At 44.7% G+C, this 16,348-nt stretch overlaps 1 protein-coding gene across 1 annotated transcript in view; it reads left to right on the top strand.

The window, feature by feature from the left end:
- The first annotated feature begins 872 nt into the window (after nt 1-872).
- Nucleotides 873-16,348, top strand: part of LOC107538021 (calreticulin-like) — a 28,476-nt gene continuing 13,000 nt past the window's right edge. Inside the window, exons 1-5 of the mRNA XM_087820663.1 lie at nt 873-954; nt 8,447-8,548; nt 11,102-11,305; nt 13,647-13,741; nt 16,077-16,286. Of these exons, the coding sequence (XP_087676789.1) occupies nt 903-954; nt 8,447-8,548; nt 11,102-11,305; nt 13,647-13,741; nt 16,077-16,286 (663 nt within the window). The 5' untranslated portion in view covers nt 873-902. The remainder of the gene's footprint in view (nt 955-8,446; nt 8,549-11,101; nt 11,306-13,646; nt 13,742-16,076; nt 16,287-16,348) is intronic.

Here is a 16,348-nt window from a genome sequence, read left to right as displayed (position 1 = left end):
CCTTGGCGCGTCACTTTGTCTCTCAGAGCCTCAGTTTGTTCATCTGTAAAGCGAACATAATAACACTGAACTCATAAGATTTGCTGTGAGGATTAAATGCTATAATGCCTGTTAAGTGCCTGGTGCAGTGCTTAGTTTTTTCCCCTATTAGAGCCTCAGTTTCCTTGCAATAGGTGATACAGTGCTGGTTGCATAGTTTTGGGTTGTTGTAGAAGTCAGAGTTTTCTCTCCTCTGGGCCTTGCCCATGGTATTCCTTTTGCTCCTTTCCCCCCTCCCCCATTTCTTCGATGCTTGGCTAATCTCCCTGTCACCTCCTCCAGGAAGCCTTTCCTAAGATCTCATGCTGAAATAGTGCCTCTTCTGGCCCCCACAGGCCTTAGGTGTTTCTGTTAAAATAAACAGACATCACACTGTGATTCTGCAGAGGCCCAGCGGGTGGATGGAAGGAAGAAAGGATAGAGGGATAGAGGGCCGGAAGGGTTGATGGAAGGAAGCATGTGAGAGTCCTTTGAAACTGGCTGCACCAACACTGAGCAGGCTCACAGGGCCCCAGAGGCCAGCCTCAGCTGGCTGTCATTCTCCTGCTCCCCAGGGACCGTGCCCTGTAGCTCCCTCAACACTTAGTGGGGCCCTCCCACCTCCATTCTCCAGCACTCCCAGTGCGTGGTCCCCAGCCATTGGCTGGGGTCCTTATTAGGCCCAAGGCGTCAAATGAGAGGCAGCCAGGTGCAGGATGAGGGTGATGCCGGCCCCCACCCTGGGGTCCAGGCAGAGGCGGCGGCGGCAAGGAAGCACCTGGCCAGGCTAGTGTCCCTCTGAGGCCGGGCTTAGGTACGCTGGGCTCCACAGGATGGACGGGCCGCTGCTGCTGTCGCTGCTGCTGGCCACCTGCTCCCTGGGGATGCAGGAACAGCGCCGCCAGGTCTACTTGCGCGAGGAGTTTGAAGATGGGGGTAAGAGGCCAGGCTGGGGGCAGGGAGTCCCTAGGTGGAGGGAGGGGGTTTGTGGGGTGGGGTGAGGAGAGACCAGGTCCGACCTGCTCCTTGTCCATCACCTGAACTCAGCTGTCTGTAGTTCAAATTCCTGCTCATCCCTTCCTAGCTGTGTGACCCTGGGCAAGTAACTTACCCTGTCTGTGTTTCAATTTCCTTCTGTATAAAATGAGGACAACAACTTGGATCTTGCAAACTTGTTCTGAGACTTAAATGAGATAAGGTATGTAAAGCATTCTTCCTAGAATACCGTAGGTGTGCAATAAATGCGTGTGTCCTTCATTCTAAAAACACAGGTGAACTCCAAAGGGAATATGTGAGCACTAATTGTGATAGTGAAATTCTTTGTGTTTCATAAACTATTAGAGCTCAGAGGATCTTGGAGGTCACCTTGTTCAGCCCCTTCCCTGGAATGCCTCAGGAAACATCAGAGAATTGTGGCAGAGTTTACTTATCTAAGGACACGTGTTCATGCGTACTGTTTCAGACCGCCAGATACTCTGTGTGTGTGTGTGTGTGTGTGAGTGTGTTTGTGTGTGTGTGAGTGTGTGTGTGTGTGTGAGTGTGTGTGTGTGTGAGTGTGTGTGAGGGGGGGGGAGAAAGGACTTGCCTAGGAATCAGGACTTAAAAATCGTCAACTGAGGATATATTTATTGATTTTAGAGGAAGGGAGAGAGAGAGGGAGAGAGGAACATCGATGTGAGAGAGAAACATCAATAGGCTGCCTTCTGCACTCACCCTGACTGCACTGCGCCCGCAGCCTAGGTATGAGCACTTACCAGGGATCGAACCCGCAACCCTCTGGTGCACTGGATGAAGCTCCAACCAACCAAGACACCGGCCAGGGTGGAATCAGGAGCTTTTGAATTTGAGTCCCTACCCCACCTGGAAAGCCCGAACAAGCCCCTTCCCCTGTCTGTGACTCAGTTTCCCAATCTGTGATACAAGTAACTCTGTGTTGAGAACAAGGTACACAAGTGGTCAGAGGAAGGGGTGGAATAAGCCCGGGTGAGGGGACTGGACAGGAAGCTTTCAGGGCAAAGGCGAAACCCAAGCAGCATTTTGAAGGACAAATAAGAATTTATCAGATGGGCAGGGATGGAGACAGGGCTGTTCCAGCCGAGAAGAAAAGCACGTACGAAGGGTCTAAGTTGGGACACAGCCAGCAGTGGCATCTTCAGGGAACTGGGAAGTGTGAAGGGGAGGCGGGGAGCGGGCATGGGCTCCATCGAGGGGGCTGGGGAGCTGGGCCTTTGGCTGAGCAGTGTGCAGCTCGTGAAGGTGGTAGGCGGGGAGAGGCAGGACCTGGCCCGGTGTTAGGAAGAGCACCTCAGCCAAAATGCGCAGGATGCACTGTGAAGCTGACCAAAGCTGACATTGGAGACAGACGCCTGGGAGGCTATGGCAGTCTTCTTGGTGAAAAGTGGAGAAGCCTGGGTGGGGGTGGAAGGGTCTCTGTATGTTGGAGGGTGATGTAGAAGATGGGAAGACAGGAGAGATGTTTAGGAGTTGGCTGAAGAGTGGGTCGCAGCCCCGGCCGGGCGTGGCTCAGCGGTTGAGTATTTACCTGGGATCCAGGTGATCGGGGTTCGATTCCGGCCAGGGCACATGCCCGGGTTGCGGGCTCGATCAATGACTCTCTCATCATTGCTGTTTCTATCTCTCTCTCTCCCTCTCCTTTCCTCTTTCTGTAATCAATAAAGATATATTTAAAAAAAAAAAAAAAGTGGGTTGCAGGAAGCCTTCAGCTTCACTGACTGGCTGTAGGGGAATCTTTTGGTAAGGCACAAGCCTCTTGGAAGGGTAGGTTGATGGTCCCCATTTCCTGCTTGACCTCAGCCATACTTTGCACACATACTTAGCCTGTGAGGCTAAGCTTCTGACTGCTAACACTTGCACCCACCCTCCTACCTGGGGCGGCTGGACTCACACCTCAGTTCCTTCTCTCAAAAGGCAGAGAACATGCACAGACTTGCAGTCACCTCCCCGAGGACTGAACTCCTCTTGCCCAGTGTGGCAGGAGTGACATGCCTAAGGGTGTTGTTGACAAATATTTCTGAAATACTCTTTGAAATCAAAGAAAGAGGAGCTTCAAGTCCCAAGCCCCAAGACAGTTGATGAGGCCAAAATCATGAACAAAATCCAACAACTTACGTGCAAAAAAGGCTGCTCTGCATGATATCACCTCCTCCAGGAAGCCTTGCCTAGGCCTCCCTTATGTCCACAGCCTCTATGTTTCCTTTATGTCAGCCTTGCTCACACCATGGTTGTCCATTTGCCTCATTCCCCTCTGTGTTTCCAGCATCAAAGTCAATGCTTGGCTAAAAGTGCCCAGGAAAGGATTATTGAATGATTGAGCTGAACTTTCACACACACACACACACACACACACACACACACACACACACACACACACACACACACCCCATCCCATCCCATCCCATCCCATCCCATCCCATCCCATCCCATCCCATCCCATCCCAAAGAGAATTGATATTCCAAGAATGTTCTGGCAATAGGACTTAGGACATGTAATTGTTGAAGTCAAGTGTCTATCTTAAAGAAAACAACCCCAAATGTAATTTTCATGCTGAAAGGAAAAAGGTCAGAGGGATGTGCTGAGGGAGTGATGCCTCTCACTGGCTGTGTGGCATGTGCCCTGACCAGGAATCGAACCCGCAACCCTTTTTTGGTGTACGAGAAGACACTCCAGTCAACTGAGCCACCTGGCCAGGGCTTACCTTCCTAATCTTATCTCCTGTTTCTTCATTACATTCCAGCCATGTTGGCCGCCTTTCTGTTTCTCAGATACTCTTAAGTTCAGTCCCATCTCAAGGCCTTTGCACCTGCTGTGATTTCTGCCTGGAATATTCTTCTCTTAGATCTTCATGAGGTTTACTCCTCCTCGTCATTCAGATTTCTGCTTAAATGTCTCCCTCTTGAGGGGCTTTTCTTGTTTCCTCTTCAAAAATTATTCCCCCTTATATAGTTCTAGTGCATTCCTTTATATGAATTAATTTTTTTAAATCAACCCTTTGAGATATCTATATATAATAAAATGCACCTATTTAAAGTATATCTATCATTCACTGAATGTTGAAAAATGTATACACCTGTTGGCCACCGCCACAATTAATGTGTAGAACATTTTCATGATCCCTAAAAGTTCCCTTGTGAACCTTTGCTTGCTTAAATTTTTTAGAATCCTCCTCACTATATGATACATTTCTTGTTTGTATGTTTATTTGTTGCCTGTCTATCTCCTCACCCTTAGATTAGCTCTCAGAGAACACAGCACTTCTCTGTTGTGCTCATTGCTGTAGCTGCAGCCCCTAGAACAGAACCTAGAACTGGCACATAGTAGGTGCTCAAAAAGTTTTTTTTAATCGAATGAATGAATTTTCCTGGGAAATGACCCTTTCCAGAGATTAGGATGCTCATACTAGCCAAGGCTGTCAAGGACCCAGAAAACCAAACTTGGTGAGTCACAATTCAATCTTTGTCGAATGCCTATTGTGTACAAGTGGATTTTTTTCTTTATACATTATTTTATTGAATCTCTCAACAGTTCTATCAGAAGATGCTATTACCTCTCTTTCACTGATGAGGAAACTGAGGTTCAGAGAAGTTGAGTGACCTTCCCAAGGTTACACAGCAAGTGTCAAAAGTGGTTTAGAGACCAAGTAAGGCCAAGCCTGGAAAGCACTCATTGCATTTTATAGTTAGGAGACCATTTGATGACTCAATGGAGTGGTGGGGGTGGAAGGCTGACTACAGTAGGTCCAAGAGTGGATGGGGACCTGGGAAATGAATAGGATGGGTGGGGCTATATTTTGGAGAATTCTGGCCAAGAGAGAAAATAGAGTAGAACTCAAGTAGATAATTTGGGATGCACAGGAAAGGAGAAAGTTTGGATGACATAGGTGGGGGTTTTGCAGAAAGGCAAATGAGGGAGAGATTTGAGAAGAGTAGCAAGGTGAGGGATCCACATCTCTTTCTGCTTTACAACCATGCACTTGGTATAGTGCTTAACATAGGAAATGTTCAATTAAAAGTTTGTGGAAAGAGGGCAGGAGGGAGGGGAGAAGGGAGGACTATGAGAATTAGACAGGGAGGAGCCACTTGACTGGGAAGAAATGGAGGGGCTGAAATAACGGGTGCACCTCAAGTAGCAGAATGTGAGAACAGGAGGACAGGACACGATCGGGGAGGGGAGTTTCAGTTTGAGATTTCGGAGGTGAAGAGATCTCTGGTGATGATAAAAGGTATCAAATCATATATAATGTATATATTGTCACTATGTAAAATATATTTGTATATAAAAAAAGGAATAGAAGAAAATATACCAAAATGTAAATGGTAAATATGGAATTTCAGATGACTTTAATTTTTTCTTTATTTTTTACTTTATTTGCTGCAATGAACTTACATTACTCTTTTAATAAAAACTATTAAAAATCAAGAGAACTAGTCTGTCTTTCCATTTCTTCTTGGAACTGAATTTTCTCCTTTTGAACTCTAAGCTGTATCTGATGCCTTTTTAAGCACAGTATTGCTCACTAGGCATGATGATGCTTTACACACTTTACTCTTCAAAGTAGTTACTATTTTTCCCAGTCTACAGACATAGCTGACGCTCAGAGAAGTTGAATAATTTGCCTGAAGCCACACAGCTATTAAATGGCAAAGCCAGGATTTGAACCCAGGACTGTATGAGATTGAACTGATTTTTCTTACATTATTCATGCCCCCCACCCCACTACCTCCAAGAGCCCAGTAAGTTGAAGGCCTCTTAGCTCACATTTTAAGTGCTTAGTAGCCTCAAGGAAGATAAATCTTAAATACTTTAAATATCAGAACTGAAAGGGTGCTAAGAGTTTAGCCCTAAATGGCCTCTTTCTCCCTATTTACAGGTGAGAAAACTGAGGTCCAGAGAGGGTATGACATGACAGAGTCATTTAATGGGTTTGTGGAAGGCTGTGATTCAGGCCCCTTGCTTTCTACTGTTTTCCCAGGCTATTCTAGGCCACAGAGCAGCTCAGCAACCAGAGGGTGTGCCAGGCCTTTAGAATCCAACCCTCTCATTGTAGAGATGGGGAAACAGAGACCCAGAGAAGAAAGATGGTTTTCGCAAAGTCAAACGGCGAGTCAGTGGCAGAGATGTTTGTTGAACTCAGGTCTCTAATCTCCATAAATGCTACATTGACCACTGCTGCAAGTTGTCAAGTATCAGGTGGCCAGCAGGTAATAATACCAGTGGCCTTAGGGACAACATGAGCTTTTGGATTCCCAGGCCTTGCATAGGTTACTAATTTTCATTGAAAATGGTAGACAAAATATTGGCATCTGAAAAGATAAGCTTTAGTTTATCTACAACCTACATTAAACTATGCAGGAAGGTTGGTTGATTGGAGAATCATTGAATTGGTGATACAAATAAGGGTGAGGGGAGAGCTAATGGTGTTGGCTGTGGTCATGGTAAAAGTACAGAATCAAGCAGAAGAAAACTGGAATTCAGATGAGGGGCTGAATGATACAGAAGTCACAAGGTGTGTGTGTGAATGTTAATTCTGTCAGCCCTCAGATTTGACCATGAAAACTTGGCCACAGAGATATTCTGAGACAAAGGGCCTCTGTACCCAGTTGGCTCAGACCCACTGAAGACAGCCCAGCAGGGCTGAGGAACAGCCTGCTGTTCAGGCCTCAGACTGATAAGGCATTGGGATCATCTGTGGATTGTGGATCTTAGACATGCTGGCCCTGGAGAAAAATCATCCTGGACAGATGCCCAGACCAAAGAGGCCTAATCCAGCTGGCCTTTCCAGGTCTCAAGCACAAACTCTCTCCAGATGGCAAGGATCTCTCCAGAGGCTGCAGGGATGTGGAGGCAAGAGGGGCCATTGTTAACATACAGAAAATTTTTAAAAAGGCTGGAAAGAAATATATAAAAATGTTGACAATAGTCATCTCTGGGAGGTAGGTTATGGGTGTTTTTATTGCTTATTTGCTTCCTTTGGGCTTTCTACATTTTCTATAATAAATTATTTTACTTTGAAAAATCAAGAAATATAAAATAAGAAAAGCAGACACTTTATTTGCCTGTCTCTCTCATTAGATTGGGAGCTCCTTGAGGGCTTGAGGGCTCAAGGAATTATGTCTTGTTAGTACCCTGATGTCTAGCACTCACACTGGCACAGTATAGTTGCTCTGTAAATATGTAAGTAAATGACTTGTATTCTCTTTTATTTCTAGCATAGAGGCTCTTATTAATGCCCACTTTTTAAACAAACTGTAAAGAAAAACTGAAAAGTACTTTGACTTACATTTATTGCAAACTCTTTAGGTTATAAAGGGCTTTTCACACATATGACCTTATGGGAAGCCATGTAGTGTAGAGATTAAAAGTACATTCAAAACACAGCAACTTTAGGGAGAAAGAACCTCCTGGGACCCTGCCCTCAGGAGTAGTGGGTGAAGTGGTCACTGAGACTTCCTGGCCTGTCTAACACAGATCTTGGGAGAGACAGGAGAAGACCATGGGAATTAAGCCCACCCCCTGGGGCTCATGAAGGAGGGTAGTTGAGTCATCAGACTTGAGTAGCAAGAGATGTCAGAGCCAGCTAGGGGTGGTTTAATTAAATGTGTGTTAATGTGGGGCTTTCCTGGGCAGAGTTAAGGCAATTGCCCTTGATATTGGGTAGTGGGATTTGAAAAATAGCCATTCAGCTGCAGGAAGGAAATGAAATAAAGGCTACCCCCAAGGCCTCTTCCATCTCAAACTGCCAAATGCCCTGTAACCCTGGGACCATGGTGGGCCCAGGAAGTTGGAGTCAGCAACTCTGAGGCATAAAGTTAAAAAGGCACTGAATGTTTGGATGGAGTGCCAGGTCCCAAAAAGAATGCCTCTTTGTCTACATGCCATCTTTGCCAAAGCAAAACAAATCTATCAGCATCTCCTTGGAACTGCAAGGGAGAGTCTAAAAAGTTTAAGCAATAAAAAAGGGTAAATGGAATTTGATTGTTCAATATCATCATTACTAATTCAAGAAGTATAAAATGGTATTGCTAATCTCTTTACTTGGTGAGCTGATTTTATTTTTCTAAACATAAGTATGTATAAGGGCTTAGTCCCCCTAGCCACGTTTTTTCCACCTGCTTTAATGAGAATGCCTCATGATTGTCAGCTATATATTCCGTGGTGGGTTTTAGGACTTAACTCTCATAGAGGAGGGTGGGGTGGGGTATTAGCGGCTCAACTATGTGGTAGTCCAGCCACACCACCTGGTGGGATTCAGGCATCAGATAGAGAGAAGTGTTTCAGGAATATTGGAGTTATCCCCTGATATTCCCTTACTGATCTCATAAGTCTTGCTCAGACTTAGCTGCATTGTGTTGTCTCTAAGAAAACACAAATAATTTCTATATATTGCTTTCTTTCTTCTTAACCCCACAGATGGATGGCAAAAACGATGGGTGGAATCTAAACATAGGCCGGATTATGGTAAATTTCAGCTCACTGCGGGAAAATTTTATGGAGACAAAGAAAAAGATAAAGGTAAATACTGGAATTCAGAAATGTACTAATTGGAAAAAAAAATCTGACTTTTATAGTTGTTTTTATCCATGATTACCAATTCATCTCTCTTTCTTAGAATTAAGAAAAAGTTGTAAATGAAGAATGAACTCCACAAAAATAATAACATATTTACTGATATAGGTATTTAAAACTAAGCCCTTATATGCATTATCCCCATGAATCTTCCTAGCAATTTCATGAGATGGTTACTATTATGTGCTTAGTTTTGCAGAGAGGCCTCAGAGAAGTGGGGTAATTTCGCCCAAAGATATACACAGATGGCAAGAAGCAGAGTTGAGATCTGGTTCTAGGTCTGACCCAGGACTATGTTCATTACCACTGGACTATATTGCTTTCCCCAGCCCTAGAATTTTTTATGTAACACTGTACTTGAAACAGGAAAAAACACTCTATAACTTCTAAATGTTGCTCTCCCCTAGAGCAGCTTGGTACAACAGAGAGTGGGACACACAGACCTAGGGCTAACTCCCACAACTCGCTGCATCATTTGGGCAAGTCTTTTCTCTTTCTGAGCCTTGGTGGAGACAATAATCATCACCTGCCATGCTCATTGGACTGGGAGCCAAATGATATTAAGGGGCAGGGAGAGCCATGAGAGCAAAGTCTGCAGGCAAGGGTTTTTTGTCTGAGAAAGCTTTTGTCCTATAAATAGAATATTCATTGATTGTCCTTTGGAGTGATTTCCCGTCTTCTCTATCCTGGCTACTGTTATGAATCTCATTTTCATGTTTATTAAAGGGGAAAATTATTAACTAACTTGAGCATTTCAAATCTCATTTAAATCCACTCTGGAAAATTGTTTCCAGAGGAGAGAGAATTGGAGACTGAGTGACCCATGAGATGCCTGCTTCTTAGTGGTTCTGAAGGCAGTCTGCACAGCCACCCACCCCCTCAGTTTGATTACTTGGTTGATGCTCCTCACAGCTCATCTCTGTCAGGTTCATTAGGTTCCCTTGGTTGTCTAGAAGGGCTCTTGGGAACAAATGAGGCTCAGAGAGAGTGGGGATTACTTTGGGCTACGTAGCAAGGTTTGGTAGAGGAGAGATTCAAAGCCTGGTCTTTGGCCACAGGTTCAGTGCTCTTTTCCTTGTGCCCACTCCCTCCTCCAGAGACGTCTTTTCTGGCTGCTGTAGCCTCATCAGAGCTCTTTGAGGAAGTAAGCATACTCTTTAAAATACAGACAGCTCCTAACACAGTGTCAGACATGAAAGTGCTTAGCCAGAGTCTGGTGTGCAATAAATGCTCAAGAGACATCTGAGTCAGCACTTGTGATCCTTCTGCGCAATTGAACACATACTTATTGAGCATTTCTTCTATGCCTGACCTTGTCTTAGATGCTGGGAATATAATGATTCCACTGCTCTTCAGGAGCTTAAAACTTATTCAAAGAGACTGAAATAAACCTGGTTGTAACCAAGCATGATGCAGGGAAGTACAGAGAGCTTCATGGAAGAAGGACCCTCACCAAGCACGAACATGATAGCTCCTTGCATTTTATGTTGACAGTGTACAAAGTGCTTCTCACATCTCTTACCCTTTTACTTTCACGGGAAACCTAGGAGGTAGGAATCATCATCCACATTTGGCTGATGAGGAAACTGAGGCTTAGAGGGTTAAAGTGACAGAGTCATAACCAGTTAGCTGGACAGCACTAGGAAATGATGGAAAGACAACTGGCCTGGAAGTCAGGAGACTTGGCATATGCCTGTCATTTGTGATTGTGTGATCTTGGCTAAGTAACTTTTCCTCTCTGGGGCTTGGTTTCCTCATCTTTGAAGTAATGTAGTTAGACTAGAAAGGCCCTGAGGTCGCTTACAGCTCTGATATTCTCTGGAGGAAGAGGCAAACCTTAGTGTGGGGGCTCTGGAATCAGACAGACTGGCTGTGTGATCCTGGGCACGTGAAACAGCCTCGATGACTTCACGATAAAGTGCAGATATCAGTAGAGCCCACCTCATGGGGTGGTTATGAGGATTAAGAACAGTAATACACATGAACGAAAAGAGGAAGAATTGAATAAATGTTAGCAATGGTTATTATTTGCCCTAAGAGGCAGTGCCGAACCTCTTTCTACCACAGCAGCTGAGCATGGCAGAGCCTGATTCTGGCCACCCAGGGGGACTCAGGCGAAATGAGGCTTTGCTTTGTGAAGCTGCAAAACCATGCTCAAGTACCTCTTGAAAATCAGGGGCGGTGTGGTATAGGAGAAAGGAAGAATCAGACAAACATGGCTTAAAATCCCATTTTAGTTCCTCATTAGCCACGTGGCTCTAGGCAGGTCACTTCACCTCCCCATGACTCAGACTCTTACTTTGTGAAGTGGACATAATACCCAATTTGCAGGGTTGCTCTGAGGCTTGGAAAAGGTAATGTGTGTAAACTACCCAGCACAGCGCCTAGCACACAGTAGGTGTGTAAGAAAGTTCCAGAAGTTGGTGAGGCCAAGTGCTGGGCCTCTCGGGCTGCTCTTTGGGTATATAAGCCTCACGGTTCTGTCCTCTCTGCTACCAGGTCTCCAGACCAGTGAAGATGCCAAGTTTTATGCCCTCTCAACCAGGTTTAAGCCATTCAGCAATGAGAACGAGACCTTGGTGGTTCAGTTTTCAGTAAAACACGAGCAAGGCATCGACTGTGGTGGCGGGTACGTGAAACTCTTTCCTGACACCCTGAACCAGGAGGATATGCATTCGGAATCTGAGTATTACGTCATGTTTGGTAAGCCCTGCGAGAGCAGTCCCTGTCAGCTGCGGAGCCTTAATGAGAGCCACCCAGGTGTCATAAGGGCTCAGGGTGACCTGAAGTTTCTAATGTGATAGCTCCGCCCCTCTATGTTGGAGGACTCTTCAAAGACCAGAAAAAAGCAACTCTAAACTTAAATGTGAATATAAATAGACCACAGAAGTGGAGAGTCACATATTAACAAGGCTCCAGTTTTCAGAAAAGGAGAAAGGGGTCATAAGCTGTGTAGACACTTTTAAACGTGACTATTACAACAAGCCTTAGTGCTCTGAAGGAGCCTCCCGCCCTCGGTGAGAAAAGGCTCAGGAGTCAGGGATCGCTCTCATCACGCACCTGGAACGCATCCAGAGTGTTGCCCCTGTGACCTCAGTGTATCACTAGGCCTCCCTGAGGCAATCCGGCTTTTCCTGAGCTCCAAACTCGAATCCAGTTTTCATGATGTTGCTATTGAAAAACCAACAGACAACCACTAATCCAACTCCCACAGCACTGATGAAGAATGTGGATTTTACTGAGTATTTTTATACGAAGTTGGAGGAAAGGGTTACACTACATGTCACACAGCAGAATGTCCTTAAAATTCTCCTTAAACATTTCTGTCTTTTCTCATGGAACTTCAGATCTCTCCCTTCAAGCTCTTGCCCAAATCTTTCTCTTTAGCCTCTTTGCCCTTTCCTGCCTGCATCTCCATTCCCCCGATTTTCTTTCTTACCTTTCGGTCTATCTCATATGTAGAGCAATATAGCACTTTGAGTGTCTAAAATGTGTGCCGTTGCTCATCTCTCTTTTCTTCAGAATCCACCCATCTAACAAGGAGTTTATACATATGTACATGGTAGTTGTAGTAGGGAAATCGGAAATAAAAATTTAAAGATGATTTTTTTTTCTTTTCATGTGAATATTATTTATTCAGTGCTCAAACAACCCAACAAGTTTGGGCTGTTATCATCTCCATTTTACAGATGAGGAAACAGGCGAGAGATTTGCCCGAGGTGGGGAATTGCAAGCCAGGATTTGAATCCAGTCTGTCTGGCTTTAAAGCCTGTGCTTTTTCTACTCCACCCTTTCACCTTCTGTTTGGTGGGGACACAGGCATGTGAATAATTTCTTAAAAGGCAGAATGAAAGGCGTGCTTTGAAAAACGTGTTGGTGAGTTGCTATGAGGTCACAAAAGATGGCATGACTCAGTTCAACTGGGGACTTTGGGGAGGAGGTATTAATTGTTCTTTGAAGAATGACTTAGACTTTAATAAGCAGAGAAGGAGATGAAGGAAATGTAATGAGGGCAGAGGAAACAATGTGTGAAAAAAACTCAGAGGCATGAAATTCAAAGGCAAACAGAAAAACAGTGAGACCAGTATGGCTAGGGCACATCTGTGTGTTTTTTTTGGTTTTTTTGATAGAGAGCAAATGGGAAATGAGATTGAAAAACTAGGTTAAAACCTATTCTTGGAAAGAGGACATGACTTGGGTGTTGAAAACATAATATACAGATGATGTATTATAGAATTGTACCCCTTAAACCTATATAATTTTATTAACCAATGTGACCTCAATAAATTCAGTTACAAAAATGAAAAAGAAACAAGTTGGAAACACACACACACACACACACACACACACACACACACACACACGAAACCTATTCTTGGACCTTTGTCAAGTGAAGTTCTCCAGGCTCAGAGCCACTGATTAACAGTTCCCTCTAAAGCTTTCACAAAGCAGAAAGAGCCTCAGGCTGTTTCTAGGTAAATTTGAGTTTTAATCTTAACGAGGCTCCTTATTTGTTGTTTGACCTTGGGCAAGGTGCTTAACTTTTCTGAGCCACAGTTTTCTCAGCTAAAAGTGGAGATAGCAGCACCCACTTGTGAGAATTAAAAGGCAAAGTGTCTGGCATAGGAGGGGCTTCTGGTTGGGTTCAGTCAATGGGGACCCTGGCAGGAGATCAGAGGGAGGGGAAGAGAGTTGTGTCCCTCAAATGAAAGTCACAGCTTCTCTTTTGGCTGCCCTCTCCACAGGACCCTTTTTCTTCTGAGCTCTGGAAACCACTCCTCCTCACTCCTTCAAGGCTTAGGGGTAGGAATAGCCCTACTGTTGCTAGCCCAGAGCATAGCACTATTCCTTAAGTTTTTTCAATGTCCTGCCCTGACCTTTGTAAATAGTTCCTTTATTAAATTTTCCTCAAATAATTCTAAAAATGAGTGTGCTATTTCCTACTGGGACTCTGATTAATATACAGGCTATGTCTGTTTTGGCCTCAGACCAGGCAAACTGCCTAAAAGTGACGTAAAATCATACATTGGGGTTTAATTTCCAGGCCCTGACATCTGTGGCTTTGACAACAACAAAGTACAGGTCATCCTTCGTTACCAAGGGAAATACCATGAGAACGAGAAGACCATCAAGTGCAGGGTAAGTGTGTGGGCTGGTCCTCGGCCTAGAGGGAAGAAAAAGCATTTTAATATATGTTATGTCACTTAATCCTTACAAAACCCCTGCAAATTGAATACTATTGTCTCCATTTTACAGATTAAAAAATAGACCTAGAAAAGTACTGTAAATTACAGGAGTTCACACAGGAGCAGTTGACCCAAAAGTCTAGGAAGACACATAAGGCCCTCTCTTGGAACAATGCTTGGCATGGCCTAGTTCCCACTGCTGGATTTTGGAAAGGATGAGGCAAATGGGAAATGCAGGGCTTAAAAACGGGGGTTGGGAAGAATGAAATCTTACCATTTGTGGTAGCATGGGTGGACCTAGAGGGTATTATGCCAAGTGAAATAAGTCAGTCAGAGAAAGACAAATACCATATGATTTCACTTATAAGTGGAATCTAAAGAACAATATAAACAAACAAACAAAACAGACTTATAGAGAACAGACTGATGGTTGCCAAAAGGGAGAGGGTGGAGGACTGTGTGGAAAAGGTGAAGGGATTGAGAAGCAGAGATTGGTAGTTACAAAATAGTCATGGGGATTTAAAGTACAGCATAGGAAATATAGCCAATAATATTGTGATAACTATGTATGGTGCCAAGTATGTACTAGAAAAATCGGGGGGAACACTTTGTAAAGTATATGTTTGTCTAACACTATGCAGTATACCTGAAACTAATACAAAATAATATTGAATATAAACTGTAATTGAAAATTTTCTTTTTTTAAATTTTTAATGGGGGTGAGTTTATCTCGGTAACATCAGGGTAGAGAGACCTAGGTTGGCTAGAGGATAATAGCTGGATTTCATCAGCAACTCAGTAGGCATTCACAGAATGCCAACTCTTTCCTGGGCCTTGGGCTGGGAATAGAGTGAGCCAGACATGTCCCCTGACTTCACAGAACTCACAGTGAAGGTTAGAGTGAAGCAAAGGAGAGTGACCACCTTGTATGATCAGGGTCTGTGGAAACACACAGGAGGCCCCCTACCCAACCTGGAGACTTAAGAAATGCTTTCTCCTTGCAGTTGGAAAGAAGAACATGAATTAGTCTTGTAAAGGAGTATGACTCTTTTAGGGAGGATTGAATTCCTGGACGAGGTAATGTCCCAGTTTCTCTGGAGACATAAACGCAGGTGGTCTAACTCCCAATACGTGGCTATACCACCGTGAGGGTCGAGAGACACTTTAATTCAATAAGACCGAGCCAATAATTCAAGTTTCAAGAAGGGAGACAGAGACAAACATGAAGCAAATCACACAGGGTTTATTTACCAGTTCCCAATGGTTCTTGGCACCAGCAGGCCACCCGGAGGATCCGCTGAAAGACACACACAAGGTCTGGGGGTGCGGCCGCAACAGCGTCGGTCACTGCAGCCCTCTGGAAGCTCTCCTAGAGAGGTGCGGGGCAGAGCAAGGCAGGGTCAGCTTTCCCGGAGCTGGGGATGAAGTCTGTGGAGGGCAGACAAGCATCCAAAGATGTGGCCGAAAAGCCCCTGCTTTTAACAGCTGGGTTGAAGGTGTGGTGCGTCTTCAGTGTGTCTTATCAGGGTCCTACAGAGCGCGGGCCTGCTTGGAAGCCAGGGCTACAAAGTGTTAATCTTATCGTGGCACGCAGGCCTCACAATTACACTCGGTCACACAAGATGAAGTTACTTATTTCAAATCTAATACATACATCAAACTTATATTCCTGACTCTAATACACACACAAATCTATTTCTATAACAGGTAATCAAGTGAGAAAAGTCTAGAAGACTTAAGGAAGAATAGCACTGCAAAAAGTTTGGTACAGGGGAGAGGCAGGAACTAAGTCTACAGAAGCCCATAGAGCCTGGGTCATTGGAGAGCTTGTGCTCAGGCTCAAGGCTTTCCCCAAAAAGACTGTACAGGGAAAGAGATTCCTCTTCTCTTCTTTCTCCATAGAGGCTCCCTGAATCCTCCTCTAGGCTAGGCCTTGTCCTGGAAACTGCAGATACAACAGAGGAATCAGACATGGGGCCCTGCGGTTGAGAAGCTCACAGCCCAGGGGGACAGACAGAAAAAGAGACAAGATCAGAGAATGACCAGAACTGTGATGCAGAGAAAGATGGGAGCTAAGGGAGACCAGAGGAGTGTGTACTTCGGAGAATGAGACTGAGAGTCTCTACTGGGTTAACCAGAGAAATTGAATGAGGGATGTGGTAAAGTGTGTTTATGAATAAGTGGGGGTGGAATTCAGGAACTGAGAGTCTCTTTCAGGTGGTACATTTAATGCTTGAGATCTAAAGATGTCCAATGTGGAACTAAAATATTCCCTCTTCCCTTTCTAGATCAACAAAGACACTCACCTATACACTCTGATCATTCGTCCCAATGCTACTTATGGGGTTAAAATTGACAATAAGCAAGTAGCAGCAGGGAATCTGGAGGATGACTGGAACTTCTTGCCTCCCAGAAAGATAAAAGACCCCTATGCCCGGAAACCAAGGAAATGGGATGAACGTCTGCAAATAGAGGATCCTGAAGATAAGAAACCTGAGGTCAGAGGGCGTTTGGCTGGGAAGCAGGTGGGGATTCAGGTGTGGGGATGGGAGAAGGAGAC

Source organism: Miniopterus natalensis, chromosome 9 (genome assembly GCF_054644295.1).
Source record: "Miniopterus natalensis isolate mMinNat1 chromosome 9, mMinNat1.hap1, whole genome shotgun sequence".
NCBI classification, from domain to species: Eukaryota; Metazoa; Chordata; class Mammalia; order Chiroptera; family Miniopteridae; genus Miniopterus; species Miniopterus natalensis.
The sequence above is the reverse complement of the archived record's forward strand: the minus strand, read 5'-3'. Positions and strand labels throughout refer to the sequence as shown.